The sequence below is a fragment of the Nomascus leucogenys genome, chromosome 22a, assembly GCF_006542625.1.
Source record: "Nomascus leucogenys isolate Asia chromosome 22a, Asia_NLE_v1, whole genome shotgun sequence".
Taxonomy (NCBI): Eukaryota; Metazoa; Chordata; class Mammalia; order Primates; family Hylobatidae; genus Nomascus; species Nomascus leucogenys.
The window spans coordinates 32,773,456-32,793,842 of NC_044402.1; the positions used below are offsets into that span (position 1 = coordinate 32,773,456).

The following is a 20,387-nucleotide window of genomic DNA, read 5'->3' on the forward strand; positions in this document are numbered from 1 at the left end:
TTTGTTAGAAGTATGTTGTTGATTTAAGCTAATAGGATAGGAGTAAAGTGCATATTATTCAGATAAATGAGTTTTGTAAATCGTTTCACCACGAGTTTTTTTTTTTTGGGAAGAGGTCTCTAAGCATTTGATGTTATACTAAGACAGGTAGCTGCAAAGTGCATTGTATCAATAAGATACATTGTTTTCTAGATTAAGTACAATTTTAGGCCAGAAATGAATGTGACAGGAATAGGAAAACAATAAACATTTAAAAATCATATATGCATGATTTTAAAACTACCTTTTAGAAAAGAAGTTATAGAAGGATCAGGATAGCTATCAGAGAATGCTAGTGTTCTACCTATGAAACCATCTAACAACAGAATAAAAAGGCTAAATAAAATGTACCTTTATGTAGTCAACAAGATTCTGATATTCAATGTAGTTGCCTCCCCCCACCACAAAAACAATGGCCTAAAATGCAAACAGATGAAAAAAAAACACGGTTTTTAGTCTGAAACCTATTCTAAAATTAAAGTTAAAAAATGCTAGCCAAAAGTCATGTTCTAAGCCCCTGATGCTATTTTAATTATTAAGAAATGTTTCTAAAAAGTCAATTTATAAATTTCTAATGTCTCTTGAGTAGTATGAAGAAGAGATTTTTCAGAAACAATTTAGAGGAAAATAACTATAATTTCCAATATATGTTATTTACTGTATATTTTACAGAGAAGCTTCTTTGTATTTCAAATGAAAACAGTCATGGTATCTTCACAAATGTTTGGAATCCAATTTCAGAAAAAGGTTCCACACATGTAAAACTCTCACTGCAATCTGAAATACTTCATTTCCTGTGAATTATTTGTCAGTTATTTTTAAGCTTAAAATATTATAAGCAGCTTTATAAATTAGAAAAATATAATTGCTAGGCCAAATTACCATACATTAATCATCATAAAGCCATGTTTAGGACAGACAGTCTTCAAGATTGGTCACCTTTCATCTTTCCTTTCTAGGAATATAGAATTTTTATATGAAACTTACCTCTTGGAATGGATTTTTATTTCTGGGAACTGAGCTGTAATAAAGAAAAACCATACTGAAAATTTCACCCATGGCTTTTATTATGAATAAAATAGGTATGGGAAATACACACACGTGCACTATTAGGTAAGTATTTACAATTCTACCTCCTTCACCTTCTTAGAGGGGTGGGTCCTTTAATTTTGCAGAGCCAGGTAGTGAACTGGGTTTCATAAGAAGAAGCTAGAAAAGGGAGATATCTCAGAGTCTAAAAGGAAATGGGTCAACCTATTACTTTAAAATAAAATTCGAGATGACTGAGCAGCAACTCCCATGAGGAGGAGCGTAAGTCTGGGTTTGTGGTGAATGGATAAGGCATATACTTTATGTGGCAAATTTTTACCATATTCAATATTATATATAGTTTGTGGGTATCTACATTTGTGGAAAAACTGTATAAATACATGTATGGGAAGAATAACAACTCAGGAAGCAAATGGGGAAGGGAGGGAGGGATCTGAATTTTGCTGTAGCTTATTTATTAAAGATCTCTTAGACACCAAAGTATTATAAAGACATTTTTCAAAGCTTTTGTGAGTCTAGACTTACATTTGAGTGCTAAAACAGGCTGTAGAGTATGACTTAAAAGGACAACTTAGATTTTCCCCTAAGTAATTTTTGAAAATTTCAACTGAGAAAAGAGGGCTATCATAACTTTCTTAATTGTTCAGAGGCTGATGACACAGTCTGTCATCTTTTCCTCATTTCTATGGCCTGTCTGAATATTCCACAGAGGAAGCTACAAGTCCACCTGACTGAAATGCCTCTTCAGTGTTTCAGTTCCTTAAAGAGTAGACATGGATGAGGAGAGGTAAGACTTATAGAATAGTATTATTAGTTATTAATCACCAAGATTTAACTGTGATGGGACAGCTCAGGAGAAGGCTCTGTTAAAAATGAAACTCTAAGCTTATCTGTCTTATCAATGCTAATACTCTTCCTCATTACCATGCATAAACTACATTAAGGATTAAACATTTCTCAGTAAATTTCCAAGAAGCCAAGTATAGTCTCCCTTGATACCCATGAAGGACTGGTTCCAGGAACCTCCACAGACACCAAAGTCCACAGATACTCAAGTACCTTATGTAAAATGGTGTAGTGTTTGCATATAACCTACTCACATCTTCCCATATACTTTAAATAATCTCTAGATTACTTATAATACCTAATACAATGTAAATGCTATGTAAACAGTATTACAAACTATATAGTTTTACATTGTATTAGGTATTGCTTAGAGAATAAACACAAGAAAAAGATAGTCTGTACATGCTCCGTATAGATTCAACCATCCGTTTTTCCCCCCAAATATTTTCGAACCCTGGTTGGTTGAATCCATGGATGAGGAACCCACGCATACTGAGGGCTAACTGTATATCTACATGTTAGCTAAATGCAAGGAAGGAAAAAATGTAAGTTGGAGAATCATCAATATAGGAAAAAGTTGCCAATCCATTGTTGTAAAGTGTACAATCAGTGGTTTTTAGTATATTTACAGAGTTGTACAACCATCACTGTCTAATTTCAGAACATTTTTATCACCCCTAGAAGAAGTCCTGTACCCTTTAGCAGTCAATCCTCATCCCCCTTTCCATAATCCATTCTTTGTCAAATTCTCTTTTGCCAACAGCAGCTGCTATTGGCAGTTCTTAAGCAATTTTGGTGATATTTCTGGTAAATTCAGAAAAGGGAATAACGTTTCAAGTTATCAAACCATTTAATCTAATGACTAGATTATTTTCACACCATCTACAAAGATATGAAAGCTTGGGATAGAGCAAATGTAAAGTTCTGAAGATCCCAAACATAAGGAACAGGCAACAAACTAGCTTCACTAGCTTCATCTAAGTTTCAGTGCTACAGACAAATCAGTCCAAGGCAGTTATTCCCGCCCCCCACCCCCCTGCCTCCAGTTCTGCCTATTCTTTTTCTGTATCTTGTAGGCTATTTGTCAAACCACCGCTAATTAAATCATGAAAAATAATATCCATAAGGATATCTTACCATCCAATGTCTGTGATAAAATGCAGAATTTATTTATAGAATGCTTCATTGACATAAGGTGTTATATAGCAATGGTTCCCAGTGACTTTAATTTTATGGACTAGTTAAATAAAAAACAACCAAACAACTGGTATCCAATATAAAGCTCCTATTTTTTTCAATTGGTCCAATAAGAATATTCATTTAAAAACACGTTATCGAAATTTCCCTCACCCACAATTAGTTTCTAACACCTCCACCATTTCATAAAAACACCAGTAAACGTCTAAATGGATTTGGGTGTGTGTATATGTGGAAGGAAAAACATCTAAATGCCAAGTATCATTACTAGAGATATCTTTGGATAATGAGATTATACATACTTGTTTCCTTACGAGTTTTCCATATAGTTTGGATTTTTAATAAGCAGTACTATATAATAAAAAAATCAATTATTTCCATTCTTGAGGGGAAAAAATCCACAAGTTAAACAAGACAAAAGCTGCTTACCTGTCATTGCCCCGCAGCATTTTGGGATCAAAATATCTATAGTCATCAGTTTCCTATTAAAAAAAATAGAACTTTACCATGACTGTGGAATTTCTCTTCAGAAGGTCAGTTTGGCTTAGAGTATCCTATTTTAATGAATCTATCAATTTTGTAGAATGTATAACAACCACCCCTAATACTTAATGAGCACTTACTATGTGCTAACCTTTAAGTGCTTTAGATGAAATTACTCAATCCCAATAATGGTCTATCAGGTTGTTACTGTTACCCTCATTTTTCAGATTGGCAGTTTGGGGTAGAGAAAAGTTATGTAACTTTTCTAAAGTCACATGATTAGTAAGTATGGGAACTACAGGATTTGAACCCAGGCAGTCTACTTTCAATGCCCAAGTTCTTAATTACCATGCCAGAGAAACTAATTCTCTTCTGGAGTGTTGACAGGACTATCAAAACCTGATTCTTGACAAATATGCTACACATGTTGCTACTATTTAGTCCTGTACCCAATGGGGTGGACACTGCTAATCAATCATAGCACTCTCAGTAAACCCAAACATAGTGTACGGATCCTTCAACACTTTGCTCCAAGAAACCACTACCAGCCAGACTTACAAGGCAAGATAACCTGTCTGATATCTTGCCTTAGTTTAAATTTATTCAATTAAGAAATGAAAGGAAAACATTTAATAAATGAACTGATAAAAATGCATCTAGAATTAGATTACAGCATTTCAAATGGATACAATCAAGATTATTTCTCAGGTCTAACTTAGTATACTTTGCTAATCTCTTTAGCATTTTGCTAATCTCTTCATTGCCTCCAAATCAATTTGTCCATCTGGGAACAGGAGAAGGATGAGAATGCAGGCAGCTGCCTCACCTAGCAGATGAAGAAACACTTTCAAAACAGAAAAAGTTACTTTTTCCTAATTAAGTAAAAGAATATCTGCAATAGTATGCCTTGAGTTATAAAGTGAAAGTCAAGGGAACTGATCAATGAACTTTCATAGCTTGGATAAACATTTCAGTAAGATCCACAAGGTAGCCATCCATGTGTTTATGACAGAGAAATGTGGAAGGAATGTGTATGCTGGAATGAGCACCAGGCAGGAATATAGCAGTAGCAGGTTTCTGGTTCCAATTCTGCTACTAAAAGTAGTGTGACTTGGGAAGTCACAACATTTCTTGGTTGCCTCTCCTCCACTGTTAAGATGACTTATGTTTCTTTAACTCTCTAGTTCTGAGATTCCATGAAGGGAATGATTCTTGCCCTAATCAATACAGCATAATGGTAAGAAACTTGGCCTTTAGTTAAAATCTTAATTTAAGTTTGACATTTATTAGTTGTGTGTACTTGGGCAAGTTACGTTGCACTACAGTGTCCTCATCTATAAAATGAAAATAATAATACTAGTACTTTTCTCAGAAAGTTCTAATGAGGATTAAGTGAGATAATAGGTGAAAAATGCTTTTTTTTTTTTTAAGGCAGAGTCTTGCTCTGTCACCCAGGCTGGAGTGCAGTGGCATGATCTCGGCTTACTGCAAACTCTACCTCCCGGGTTCAAGCAATTCTCCTGCCTCAGCCTCCAGAGTAGCTGGGATTACAGGTGCATGCCACCACGCCCCACTAATTTTTTGTAGAGACGGGGTTTCACCATGTTGGCCAGGCTGGTTTTGAACTCCTGACCTCAAGTGATCCGCCTGCTTCGGCCTCACAAAGTGCTAGGATTACAGGCTTGAGCCACCGAAAAATGCTTTGAACGATTTCTGGAACATGATAAGTACTCAGTAAATGTTAGCTATTATCATTATTACTGTCATTATTTTTCATCTCAACTTCAAGATTAGGGACAGTAACAAAGTATCACAGAATTTTTTCTTTCTGTTTTTGAGACAGGGTCTCACTCTGTCACCCAGGATGGAGTGCAGTGGCACAATCTTGGCTCAATGCAGCCTCAACCTCCCGAGCTCAAGTGATCCTCCCACCTCAGCCTCCTGAATAGCTGGGACTATAGGTGCGCATCACCACACCAGGCTAATTTTTTGTATTTTTTGTAGAGACGGGGTTTCACCACGTGGCCTAGGCTGGTCTCAAACTCCTGAGCTCAAGTGATCCACCAGCCTCGGCCACCTAAAGTGCTGGGATTACAGGCATAAGCAAACATGCCTGGAAAGTATCAAAATTTCTTAGCCCCCTTTGTATTTGGCACCTGTCTAAAGTTTTGCATTTACTTATATTTTTAATCTTTATAGTTGCTTGGCATAGTATCTTCTGGAAGTTTATTGCCTATTAGGAAGCAGTACTCTCTAAGTCAATTAGTCATAAATGTATATCTCCCTTAGGCTTTTCAGGAAGAACCCTTTCTTCACGTATTCTAGGATGTAGTGACAAAGTCTATTATTATTTCATTGTATACCACTTTATCTGTATTGATTCCCAGATGGAAGAATCCAATCCTTTTTAGTTTATCATTATAAATGATTCTCCCATTCCTTTCATAATATTAACTGCCCTTTTGAGATGTTTTATTACACTGTATCTTTGTTTTCACACCAGTGAATTTTAAAATTTGTTAGTTTCTTATTACAGTCATGTTCTGACAATTACAAAAAAGGTCACACTCATCTGAAGATACTGTTCTCACTCTTTCTTAGGATTGGAATCCTAAGCCTCACTGCCAAGTCTATAGGGACTTAGATCAACTCAAACCAAGGTTTTGATGTGGGCAGGATCATGCTGCCTGTTTTTGATTCCAGATTCTTGTGGTAATAACCACCTTTTGGTTGCGACAGTAACAGGATGGGATGTTTTATGAAACAGATTGTGATGATTTTTACATTCCTTTCTTGAATCACAAACAGATAGCTTAGAAACCCATTCTTTAAGTCAATGCTAATGGTATTGACCCATTTGTCTATTCACCCAATGACTTCATTGTCAATCTACACCCAATGACTTCATTGTCAATCTACTTCTTCAGCCCAAAAGAATTTAGTGCCCTGTAAACATATGTACTTAACATTTTTACTATGCACTTCTTCCCTAATTTAACTTTTATAAAATTAAATTGGTTTGGTACTCTTTATACAATATCAACAGATGCTCACTGGTTCTTTTTTCATTTACAGAAATTTGTTCCTTAGGATATATTTTACATTTAATTATACATATAGGATATAATCTACATGACATTTGAATGAGAGCTGGCCAGAATGGGTATGGCAGCTGAGAAAACCAATTCCCAGAATCTGTGATAATGGCTAAAAAAGGCTTCTTGAGAACATGGACTCTTCCTTTCCCTCATGTATTCTGCTGTGATTAAGCTCACAAGGAACTCAATCTGATTTTATCCTCTTTCATACTAGTCAGTTTGACACATTCGGGAATTTACAAAGTATGTTATATGGTACTCACAGGGTTTGACTTCATCTCCATAAGATTGTCCAAAATACGAGTAACAGGTAGATTCTGTGGAAAAGTATTTTGTTAAATATTAGAATATTAAACCAAAGTTCTCTATTAAAACAACCTGATCATTCTACAGATAAATATGCTTACCTTTCAATTAAACACATTCTAAGATTAAGTAGTCTGTGAATGGTAAAGGTGATGTCAAAGATGTAAATACTCTTGGCACTACTCAAGTTTCCACAGGAAAATATAATTCTAAGTAAAATGCTTCTTTAAATGTTTTAGGTTTTAGTACAAATACATGTTTGGGCTTTTTACTTTGTTGGGTGTTTGCTTTTAATACTAGTAACTGCAAGCTTTTGTTTTGATCAAACAAGAATCCCGTTTTTTTGTTTTGTTGTTTTGTTTTTTTTTTTGAGATGGAGCCTTGCTGTCACCCAGGCTGGAGTACAGTGGCACAATCTCAGCTCACTGCAGCCTCTACCTCCTGGGTTCAAGTGATCCTCCTGCCTCAGCCTCCCAAGTAGCTGAGAATACAGGCTCGTGCCACCATGCCGGGCTAATTTTTATATTTTTAGTAGAGACAGGGTTTCACCATGTTGGCCAGGCTGGTCTCGAACTCCTGACCTTAGGTGATCAGCTTCCCCTGAGTGCTGGGATTACAGGCGTGAGCCACCATGCCTGGCCAGAATCCCACTGTATTTTTTTCATTTCCTCTCTGTGGATTATAAAAGTTTTCTTTAAAAATAAAGTAACTTTTAAAGTTCGTGAAAATGTATATTAAATGATGTAAGAGTTCGTTCATTTCTAATAAAAAGGTATTTTTTATACATCGGAAAATGGGGATATGGATACACGAACAACTTTATTGATCATTTTTATTTTGCCTGGGATAAGTTCCAAGTTTTCAGTGTTGCACTGCATCATCTTACAGAACAGATTCCACTTTGAACATGAAATGTACAACACTGGCAAAAGGTTGTCTCCTGACTTGTTTTACAGGCTGTGGCATAAGAAATACTGTTACATTTCAGTCTGACAAGTTTTATTATTTTGAACATAAGTCAAATTTAGAAAATTTAGTGGGTGACTATTATGTCTATTCAAAGTGCATTCCTAATGAAGTGTTATTCTGTTCATTTTCAACTAGTATTTCCTTTGTGAATTGTACAGGATGTTCTGAAGAGAAGTCTTGTATCTATTGTACTTTATGTATTTCAGAGACTTCATACAACAAAAACATTCAATCTGATTGTTTATAGATCAGATAAAAATCTATAGATAACACATTACTATTATATAAGGATTTTTCATTTTGATAACACATTACTATTACATAACGATTTTCCATTTTCTTAGATCATAAAACATTTTATTGTTATTAAAATGGACTGTCACTAAGGATACTGCTGCCTTCCCTAGACTGGGAAAGTAAAAACCTTTTAAGATCGTCTCAGGCAAGTAAAATTAAAATTAAAGCTATTTCATTTGTGTTGGCTAGGTACTTTCAAATATAAATACAAGCATCAAATGTTCAAGCTGTCTGAATATACTTCTGAATACTATTCAGATTTTTTTTTTTTTTAAAAAGGTGGCTCAAAATTTTACCTTTTAAGTTTTGTTTCAAATAAAATTGAGTCTGTTCACTTAAGAGTGAGTCTAAACCAGTTTCTCTAAAGAGTAACTGGGTGCAGATTTAAATGTGCTTTAAATAAAGATTTTAAAATGCTTTATCCAAAGGAGAAAACTATAGTTAGGAATTCCAAGTAATACCAACAAAAGATAATGAAGTACTTTGCAACATAACAAGAATAAATAATTTAAAAATTCTGGAACAAAAGAACATTGTAAATTGTTTTGTAAAATTTTACTAAAATTGACAACTTTATATCAATTTCTCTATTTACACTGAGTTCTGTGTTTATCTTCCTGCATTGTACTCTTAGATCTATACAATGGAGGAAAATTTAGAAAAGATTATATATAATGATAAACCATAAGGGTCACATTATTTTTATTATATTTGTGAAAATAATTGGAAGTTTGAAGATTCATACCAATATTCCATGATAAATCTTTATTTAGTATAAAATGAGATTTTCCTAAGGATACAATTAAGTTTTACTTTGTGTTTTATAGTTCTGCTATATCTGAAGACAAGTCTGCCAAATAGGTCATTAAGTAACATGAGAAAAATTTCTTTCCAGCAAAATTGTTCAAAAATTAAAGAGCCCAGAGACAACTCTTTCTTATGTTTTTGTCTGGTTTTTACAACCAAATAACACACCAAAATCATCTACCACTCCCATACAATACAATATTCACATGCTCCCATACATTAATGGAAGCTTCAAGTACAGAGAATGATTTTAAAAAATACATAATGTCTTTAAACATAGGAAAGAGTACTTCAGGAAACAACTTTTGAGATCTGTTACCAGCTAATGCTCTAGCTAGCCTCCATTCTCTGCCTAGATAAAGGCCTGAATTGACTTAATCATTTAAAAAATCAATTATATATTTAGAATAATTTACATATCAGATTAATCAGGTTTTACTGGTTAAAAAAACCGGATTTTAGCAGCTAACATACTAGCACATGGAAAACATCAGAACAAAACCATACAATATTCTTTGCTCAACAAATAGTGTGTTATCTTATGTGTCTTTAGAAACATAAAAAGTCTGTGTGCTTCAGTAAAAGGGGTATAAATAAAATTTTATCAAATGAAAAACTCAATTGTTGTAAGAATTCCCAAGCATATTTTTTGTTCTTGGAAATTGTTGTTTAGAAATAAAACGGAAAACATTATTGTATAGTTAGCAACTAAATTTTTATTAGAAAGCCATTTTAGATACAGATTTGAGAGGCAGAGTCCTATACACAGGAATATCCTAGATTAAAATTCTTCAAATTTCAAATACATGAACTAGAAACTTTATCTGAAAAAAATACAGTGAGAAATCTATTTCCAAAAATCCTAACTCATTTTATGACTTTAGTCATGTTTTATGATTTTAGTCACCGGAAAAGCTTAGGTAAAAACAATGTTAACTTTATTTCTGATGGTGTATTACAAAACAAAATAAAATATGTACAAAAACTTAAAAAGACAACTAAGAAATATAATATAGTTCTATAACCAAAATAGGGAATTTTTTTTCCTTTGAGTTCTCTTAGAATTAGCCAGTTGTTCACCTATATTGACAACTGATCTATGGTGACTATTTGTAACTTTTCCCTTGCAGCCCTGGGCTACTCTGATGTCGAAGCTGGCAGTGGGGTTGGGACAAGAATTGCTACTGTACTGATTATCAGAGCCCTGGAGAATGAAAAAGCCCTATGTGGACCTCCTGTAAGAGGATGCTTATCTTGAAGGCAGTTATCAACCAAGTAAAGAATTAGATGGCATGTGTGGACACTGGAAACACTGGAGATGAGAGATGTATCAATGACAGAAGGGTGGAAAGTTGCCAGTGAAGTGAAGCTAGGAGGAGAGGAAATAAGATGGGCTGTCTCTTTCTAAAATTTAAAATTATAAACCAGACTGGGATCTACAGAGTGTATCTAATACCCTTATCTTACAGATGAGTTTACAAAATCATCTCGTGTTCATGGCAATAAAATAAACGAGATTATGTGAACTCACTAAGACACATCTATTCCTCTATCACCCAGCTTCTACAATTATTAACTCGTGGCACATCTCATTTCACCTGTACTATCACCTACTACCCATTCCCCTACGTTGTTTTAAAGTAAGTCTCCAATATACAATCACTTTAGCCACAAATATTTCAGTACACATATCCAAAATATAAAAACTCTTAAAAACCCCGAAACACTATTACCACTCCTAAAATAATAAGTTAGTAATTATTAATTTATAAGTTATAATATTACATAATTAACAGTGATTTATTCTCTTCTGCAGATTCACTGAGGTATGACTGACAAATAAGTTGTATATATTTTGGGTGTACAACATGATGTTTTGATATATGTATTTGTTATGAAACAATTACCTCACAACTTGATATCCAGTCACTGTTGTATAAATTATCATCCATCTCCCAGGTTCACGTGATCCTCCCACCTCAGCCTCCCAAGCATGTGCCACCATGCCCAGCTAATTTTTTTGTATTTTTTGTAGAGATGGACTTTTGCCATGTTGCCCAGGTTGGTCTTGAATGCCTGGGCTCAAGCAATCTGCCTGCCTTGGCCTCCCAAAGTATTGGGGTTACAGGCGTGAGGCACTGCGCCCGACATATAAAATCATGTTTTATAGTTTTCTTGTTTAAATCATAATCTTAAGGGCCAGACATTGCAACTGTGTATTTTAAGTCTTTTAATCTATGGATTTTCACTGCTTGTAATTTAAGTGTTGTTAATTCATTTTTAAAGGAGGGATTATTTTTGCAAACAGGCCAAAGAAAGTAAAACAGAAATCTAAAATTATGCAACTGTATGCTACATTATTCATCTTCACATTCTTGTACAATTATCCTCACACAAATAGATTCCAAATCTGTGAATAACATTCAACTGGTTTTATGTGATAGTTGATACTTGTGGTGCACAAAACTTATGCTGCCCATAAAACAAGGTATAAAAAGCTCTTATAAGTGACCTAGAAAACTGGATGTAGCTAATCCTATTCTAAATTATAGTTTAAACTGTTTATTCAGATAAAAAGATCCAAAACAATATTTAGAGATTTAAAAGGCATAAATTACTCATAATATTCCAAGAGTGAAACAGAACTGATCTTCAGCAGTGTCTTTTTTGATACCTCTTACCTCTCAGTTCCCAAACTGCCCAAGACCTCCCACCACAGTACCTCTAAATTTTAGAATATAAGGGTAATAGAGCTTTAACATGGATTTCTCTGAGTTTACATATTTCTAGAGACTCTTTACCCGAGGATAATTTGGTAATATTTATTAAGAACAATTAGAAATGTCTACACTCTTGATTCTAGATTTCAATCCTAGCAATGTGTCATGTGGGCAGAAGTAACCAGAGATGAAGATGCACCCAGAAAAAACTAACATTTAAAGCTTAGGTAAGCCTGAGTATTTGTCTTTCAGTACCATCTATTTTTTCTCTTTTTAAAGAGCAACAAAAAAAAGACTACATTGAACTATATTGTATGACTATTACTTTTACTTGATGATAATATAAAATGAACCATTCCTACCCCCTGTCAATACCTATTTCTCTAATTCTGAACTTTTTTTTTTTTTAATGGCATGGCTCTTCTGGTAGTGGTGGCAAAAATATACAGATGGGGTGGCCACTGATCATTTCAAATTTTACTTTTGTAAGTGAGAAACTGCCTATGTCAAAGTGGTATGTTATTTGCAATATTAAACAGAGATATAAGATCATAAAGAATTGTTTCTATATCTTATGCACTCCAAATAAACTTTTGTGTTAGCACAATACGATATTTAAGAATTGACCAATTTAGATGTCTTTTACAGGTATCATAGGGGATATATACCATGTGACTCTGAGGTAATAAGTTCAAAAACAAAACAAACCATGATTATTCTAAAGGTTAAAGTCTGTAATTTCTAAATACTATGAGTTATGTGTTATAAGAAATACTTTGTTTAGGGAAATCTTACAATTGGGATTTACTTCTAACAGTGACATGTGAAGAAAAATATGTAATTCTCCTTAAAAATAAACTACATATGGTTATGTAATAGCCAGTCTATCTAGCAAAAGGCAGACATTACCGTAGAAGTTGGTGGTCCCCCTTTGTCTCATGAAACAAAATCATTTTGCCCACAGTTGACGATAAATAAGAACCGGGCCCAGGCTAAGCCGTAAAGTATAGCACATTTGTCTCTAATGTGCCCAAACTTCCTATTGTGCCTTTTCACATATAGTCTAAGAGGGTGAGGATAAGCTGATTCTGGACAGTACTGTGAACGAGTAAGAAAAAGTAGCTTAAGTATTTGGTAGTAGCTCCTTACCAGGAGGTAGAATGAGAGGGATTGACAATAATTTCTAAAAGGGATAATGAGGCCAGGGATAACGAGGCCAGGCCCCAGCACTTGAGAGGCTGAGGTGGGAAGATCACTTGAGCCCAGGAGTTCAAGACCTGCCTGGGCGACATAGTGAAACCCCATCTCTACAAAATATACAAAGATTATCCAGGTGTGGTGGTGCGTGCCTGTAGTCCCAGCTAGCATCACTGCACTCCAGCCTGGGCAAGAGAGCCTGACCTTGTCTCAGAAAAAAAAAATAACTTATTAAACCACAAATAAAGATTACGTATATAAAATACCACAAGTAAACACTGTAAGAAAGAAAAGTGTGGAGGAAAGAAAAGATCTTGTTTTTTTCTGAATACAGGTAAATAAACAATATTCAGATCTGAATAACTGATTCTCTTGATTTGGCCTTTAAAACCCTTCTCATTGCAAACTGAGTTTCTGTGTAAAATATTATCTCAGTTTTGCCTTAAAATATTCCAGTAAAAGTAAATAAAAAACACAAATGGGATAGATGAAACAAGAATGGATACTGATTTGATTGAAGGATTCAGGAGAGTTTGATAATGCATATTTGAAAATTTCCAAAATTAAAAGTAAAAAATCTTTTGAAAAGACACCAAATTAATAATGACTAAAGCAGAATATCTATATATTAGAATAGAAAAACCACAGAAACAAGTCATTTAAAAGTGTCCTATATACAAAGCGAAGGACTAAAAGAAAATGCCAAATCGAGGTACAATTTTATTATCCCCAAATATAAATTCTATTTAAAATATTTTTAGTCCAATTTACATAGGACTTTAGATAGTAAGTTCATTAGCTGATTAATATTCTCTGATTACACGTTAAAAGAAATGATATTCATTATGTGACAGTTCACTATTCTAAATAGGTTAGTTAGGTTCATTCTTTCAATTAACGTACTTTCAACAACCTGATGGTAAAGACAAATCAAAATGTAAGTAAAGTCCAAATCCAAATGAACAATTTTTTTTAAAAAAAGTATAAAATTACAGAGCTCTGAGCTACACATGTAAAAAATACCCTCAGTCTTAAATACACTAATAAAGAACTCCTCGATTTCTAACTCAGGAACAGAAAACCAAATACCGCATGGGAGCTCAACAATGAGAACACATGGACACAGGGAGAGGAACACCACACACCGGGGCCTGTGGGAAGGCTGGGAGAGCAATACGGAAGAGAGCTAATGGATGCTGGGCTTAATATCTAGGTGATGGGTTGATCTGTGCAGTAAACCACCATGGCACACATTTACCTATGTAACAAATCAGCACACCCTGCACATGTACCCCAGAACTTAAAAAAAAAAAAAAAGACTCCTTGATTTTATGATTCCTATTTATTACTTGAATAAATCCAGGAGTTGCTTTACCTGAGCAGTTAGCCTGTCAACATTTATGTTTAAAAGTTACCAGTATGTTTTCTAACAAGTGTACTTACTTGCTGTTTCAAAACCAGGTTCTTCACTCCTTCCATCACAAACTGTGATCCTGTATTCATGACTCGTGATAAGAGACTAGGTGGGGGCAAAAGAGAAGGACCATTCTAAGTACAAACTGCCTCTCCAATCTGTTACAGATAAAATATTTACCTGATTACACACCACATGCTGATGCTCGCTGTACCTACCACCTTTGTTTTCACTAAACAGAAGGGTCTTGAGAATTTCTGCTGCCATGGGTATCACTGCTGCAATTTTATTTAACAATAAAATAGTAATTAAAATACTCTGATTAGTCAATAATTATTAAAGAATATAAAAATAAAGAGCTGCCCTCAAAATAAACATCTTAATTTCCTAGTCTTAGCTATATTTTTTTTTGTGAGTTGTAATTTGAAGAGAATTCCTTGCCTTCCTGATTGTCTAATGCTAAAAAAAACCAATTTAAAGCTAGTAACTTGGACAACTTGCTTTAGGAGTTCAAACCACGTGAACATATTAAAAATATATATGCCAGTAAGTATTATGAGTAAGTCAAACATTACTATGTTCTCTTATATCAGCAGCTAGATCCAATCCTACATTGTATATTGTCTCTCCTCTCTATACACAAAATCTATCATATAAAAATGTGAAACAGAACAGACTTAGCGAATTTTGCCTCAATTCTGAAGAATGTTGTCTACATTTTAAACAACAACAACAAAACACCAATAAGCGACTTGCCATACTGGGTTTATATCTGTGGCTCAAACAGTCTCTCACATGGAATTAAAAGATGTTTTGTGGAACAGAATAGTAATCCTGCATTAAAATCTCAGAAGGCTAGGGACAGCTTTCAGATCACCCAAGAGTTTCTTGTATTTTTCAAAATCCCAACTGCAAAATCATAAGAACTCTAATAGGCTAATGTTCAATAAGATTTTTAAGGGGTGAAAAAGTCTATTTTATTAAATACATGGAAGTAATTTTCCAAAAATATTTTCCTTTTCCTCATCTTGCCTTACTCCCCTCTGAAATGAAGAGATGGACAGGATGGAAATCTTTTCATTAACAGAAGCAAGAGAAAGTAATACTTGTTGGAATGAATGGCCCTGGGGTGATTCCTGTCACCAGGCAACTCTGTGGGGGTGTGCTAACCTGCGCAGCACTGTCTGAAGGTGAGGCCAGCTGGATTCCTTTTGGCAAGTACTTGTAAGGCTGAGTGCTTTTGTTTTTGGAAATTGTTTCATTAAAACCAGTTACTCAGTGTGGGGCTAGGGTAAACCTGTTCTCCTCTGGCTTCCTGCTTTTGTTTTAGCTCTAAAAAGTAAGCTAGGAATTGGAAACTGTATGGTACCAAAAAGAGTAGTCGGAATTACCTTGTTCAGTTTCTATGAAAATCACACATATTCCACTGGGGTCTCTGGAGTAAGATGTCATACCTAGCCCTGAGGACTTCCTATCATTTAGCACTGCTTGAATCTATCCTGAAGCTAGGCCTAGCTTCAAGTCTATATTAGTTATCAACATTGATACTAAAATAGTTTTAACCTTCAAATGTTTTCTGAAAATTAAAAATATGTTATAATAACAAACAAGCATATTAATAAAAACCATTTAGAAGACAATATTTGTTGTAGAAAATTTGGAAAATAAAGAAAAGTACCCAAAAGAAAAAAACTATACCCCTTGGAATTACCCACTATTAACATTTAGGTGTATATCATTTCAGCTATGCAATTAAATGTATGTATGTGTATACTCATCCACACAGATACACACAGATAGATAAATGGATAAATAGGGATGATACTATAAAAATGTTATATAAGTTTCAGCTCATACCATGTAAAAGACATTAACTTACATTTTAAAGTGAGAATTTGAATGTGCCCAACATTAAAAAATGGTAAATGTTTGAGGTGATATGCTAATTACTGATGGGATAATTATACATGGTATGTATTAGCACACTGTACCCCATAAATATGTATAATTATTACATGTCAGTGAAAAATAATTTAAAAAATAGAAAAAACAAACCAGGAGAACTTCAGCCATCTAAATGTCACCAAAGGCATGGTGACATTTTCTGCATTCAAAGTATCAGACATTGTGTTTTTAAGGCATGAAAGTCTAAGTAAGGTTTTGAGTACAAAGATGCAACAGAATTATTAAAAATACTTACCCCATTGGTTTAGTGGTAGTGCTGCCATAGCTGGCAGGAGCTGAGGCCATCTTGGTAAAAGCCCTATGAAAGAAGGAAGTTGTACTTAAAAGTAATTATTAGAACTAACTCTGGGTGTCATGGTATTAAAATATCTATTGACTAACTCTAACTTCTATGATGCAGACATTTTCTGAAAAGAGAATTTTTCAACTAACTACACTACAATTAGTACTAAAACACTGAATTATTATTTTTTGAGACAAGATCTCACTCTGTCACCCAGGCTGGAATGCAGTGGTGCCATCATGGCTCACTGCAGCCTTGACCTCCCGGGCTCAAGTGATCCTCCCAACTTGGCCTCCCAAAGTGCTGGGATTACAGGTGTGAGCCACTGCGCCCAGCCTGAAATTCTTAAAAAAGCACAAATGCATTAGTTTTCCAAACTTCCTATTTTTCTTCATTTCTATCTGATCATTTAAATAAAAAGAACTGATGTAGAGACTTGATGGCTTAAAAGAACAACCGTGTAATAATTTTGTCTTTTTATTGTTTCCTACATTCTATGCTCCCTTGTTTCCAGGTACATGCCTTTGCTCATGCTGTCCTTTAGGGAGTATAAATTCACTACCTTCTTCAATAGAAACTGTACATTTCCTTTTAAGACTAAGTTCAAAACCACTTTCTTTGTTAACACTTCTAACTCTACCACTCAATGATTTTTCCCTTTAGTGATATTATATACCATAGACTTTTACACTTAATTGCATACAGTTGTTTATTTTCAACTCTTTCTAAATGTCCAGAATCTCCGTAACTAAACAATACGATTGATGAAGGATGGGCAGAAAGATGGCATTTAGATGTGCCTTAAAAAATGTTTTTATTCTGAGAGTATTTTCACTGTAGAGAATCCGGAAAATACAAAATGCTCCCAGAAGAATCCTACCACTTTGAGGTAACCCCTATTAAGATGTTGGTGTATAGTCTTTTAATCTTAGAACATATGCCTATTTAACATATATGATTTAAAAACCAAAATTAGCATCATATTGTATATACGGTTTTATAACACATTTTAGTAGCACATCATAAACATTTTATGCCAATCAATATTCTTTCACAATGACTCTTATTTTAAATGCTTTGTAACTGGGAAAAAAAGAGTACCTAAAGAAAATTTTATAAGGGAAAAAAATGTAAATCACTAAGATGTGGTAGTAGAAATGCTAAAAATATTCAATTTCAATCTCGACAAAATGTGCCAACAATACCCTTAGAGAAATCCCAAACAAAAATTTCAGTCTTGTTCAGAACGGATGATGTGAATCAGCAGTGGATTGGAATTTCTGCATTAACAACAACAACAACAAAAAATAGTTTTTCACTAGAAACAATATCTAAACAAAGAAGGGTTAAATAAATAACAGTACATTTATATGGCTTAATATTAGGCAAACAGTAAATACTTCCATGAACTGGCATGATGAAAGTTATTAAGAACTAGAATACAAAACTGTATCTCTGAAAATGATTTCCCAGTTTTAAAAAATATCTGGCTGGGTGCAGTGGTGCACACCTGTAGTCCTAGCTACTAAGGAGGCTGAAATGGAAGGATCATGAGCCCAGGAGTGTGAGGTTACAGTGAGCTATGATTGTATCACTGCACTCCAGCCTGGGTGGCAGAGCAAGACCTTGTCTCTAGAAAAAAAATCTGTCATATGTATAAACAGTGAAAGAATATACACTAATGTTTACTTGTAGTGCAGACATGATGCCACGAGGAGAAAATTCCACATTGACCTCTTGTCAGGTTGCAGTCCAAATGCACAACTTAAGAATATTGATAAAATTACCTTTAGGCTATGTATATGAGACAATAATTGATTTTTTGTTTAGACTTGGGTCCCATCCCCAAGATATCTCATTATATATATATGCAAATATTCCAAAATCTGAAAAAATCCAAAATCCAAAACACTTCTGGTTGCAACCATTTTGGATAAAGGGGATTCAACCTGTATTATAAAAATTGAGAAAGACAGTTTTCGGTTTTCCTTTTAAACAAAGGTTTGTTGTGTATTTTTTTTTTCTTATTACAAGAACACAGACAAAAGTCAGTTTCAAAAGTCAAAAGTATAGATAATAAAAAGCACTCATAATCTCCACACTCAAGAGATAACTACTGTTAACAACTTGGTATAATTCTCTTGCTATGGGTTTTTTTTTTTATATAATTGTGATCAGAAAGCCTATTTAATCCTTTAGTCTTAAAAATTAATTATTTTAAAGACTATTTTGAAGGTAATAGTTTTTGTAGAAAATTTGAAAAATAAAGAAAAGCACCCAAAAGGAAAAAAGATTCTACTATTTGGAATTATCTACTATTAACATTTACTTGTATGCCATCTCAACTCTGTAATTACATGTTTTTATGTGTATGCTTATATAAACACATACATATGGATGAAAAAATGGATAAACAGGGATCATACTGTAAAAAATGTCATTTAAGTTTTGGCTCAAATGTGACTACCTACTAGATGCTTTCCCTGATCTCCTAAGCAAATTTAGCTATCACCCCCAGCAGGTTAAAATCTTATCACATAGTTTTATTTCTTATGTCATTTAACATGGTTTAACATTATTCCATTCATTTATTTGCTTATTTGTTAATTGTTTCCTCAACACAAATGTAAATTCACTGACAGTTGGGGCCTTATCATGCTTGCTATCAGGAAATATTTATCAAACAAATCAATGAAGAGTGTTATAATTTTTTTTTTTTTTTACTTTACAATATAACATGAGCATTTCCCAATGTCATTAAGTAAGCCTTCTGATTTTTAATGACTTGACTGTATTTATCTTGCAGAAATACCACAATTCACTTACTAATACTACTGCTAGACATTTAGGTTGTTTTTAAAAATTTCATTATTGCAAGTGTGTCTAAAATCTTAGCTCCAATTACTTCTTTGGGATAAATCCTTAAGAGAAGTACTAGATGAGAGCTATTTTTAAAGAACTCTTTATATCATCCAGAAAAATTTTGACAATTTATATTCCTAATAGCAGAGTATAAAATGCACAAATGAATTTTCCTGTATCCTTGGCATGGTATTTTCTAAATGTTTGCATTATGTTAATTTGCATTTCTTTGAATACTAGTCAAATTAAAATTTCCTCTTAATGCCTTGGAGACATTTGACTCCAGACATTTCAGTCTTTGACTTTCTCACCTTATCAGTAAAGAAACTATAAAGCTTGCCCAGGAAAGAAAGGCATCACTGTTTTACGTAATTTTAAGTTGTAAACAGGGTGGGCCAGATAAGGAAATATTTATGCCACTGGATATATAAAACCACCAAGGCATTGTTCAGTTTTCTTATTAGCATTCCCGTTTTCTTGGGAATGAAGCCTCAATTGTACTCTTTTAAATGACAGGAATTAAAGAAGAAAATAAAACTTACTTCCACTGTTTGATATATTGTAAAGGATTAAGGTTGCATCCTGCATCAGTTAAAGCTTTTTTATATTGCTCCAAATCAGCCTGAAATAAGAAAAGAACTATATGACAAAAAATTTTACTTTCAAGAAAGATGTTATTTGTTGCCATTTGATTAATTAAAAAGTAAGACCAAAGGCATGAGTTTAAATTCTTGACACCCAAGTAGAGTGGAATCACATCTTAAATGAGTACCCAAGTGAGCACCCGAGACAAGAAAATCACATATAATGAAAATGACCTTTAAGAGGCTCCCAAATCACCTATGAAAGTACAG

The 20,387-nt window shown here is 34.0% G+C and overlaps 1 protein-coding gene across 3 annotated transcripts in view; it reads right to left on the reverse strand.

Moving 5' to 3' along the window:
- The window catches only part of SCFD1 (sec1 family domain containing 1), a 109,338-nt gene that overhangs the window by 15,840 nt on the left and 73,111 nt on the right, over positions 1 to 20,387 (reverse strand). Inside the window, exons 17-24 of one of the 3 annotated variants that reach the window (XR_004028056.1) lie at positions 20,076 to 20,155; positions 16,624 to 16,686; positions 14,453 to 14,528; positions 6,977 to 7,030; positions 3,562 to 3,614; positions 1,173 to 1,248; positions 1,027 to 1,060; positions 414 to 456 (exon numbers count right to left, since the gene is read on the reverse strand). Coding sequence is in view for 1 of the 3 variants with exons in the window: in XM_003260713.4 (XP_003260761.1) it covers positions 391 to 456; positions 1,027 to 1,060; positions 3,562 to 3,614; positions 6,977 to 7,030; positions 14,453 to 14,528; positions 16,624 to 16,686; positions 20,076 to 20,155 (426 nt within the window). In the remaining 2 variants the exon portion in view is untranslated. Of the gene's footprint in view, positions 1 to 390; positions 457 to 1,026; positions 1,249 to 3,561; positions 3,615 to 6,976; positions 7,031 to 14,452; positions 14,529 to 16,623; positions 16,687 to 20,075; positions 20,156 to 20,387 lie in introns of those variants that run through there. The other 2 variants (XR_004028055.1, XM_003260713.4) reach the window with 2 other exon arrangements.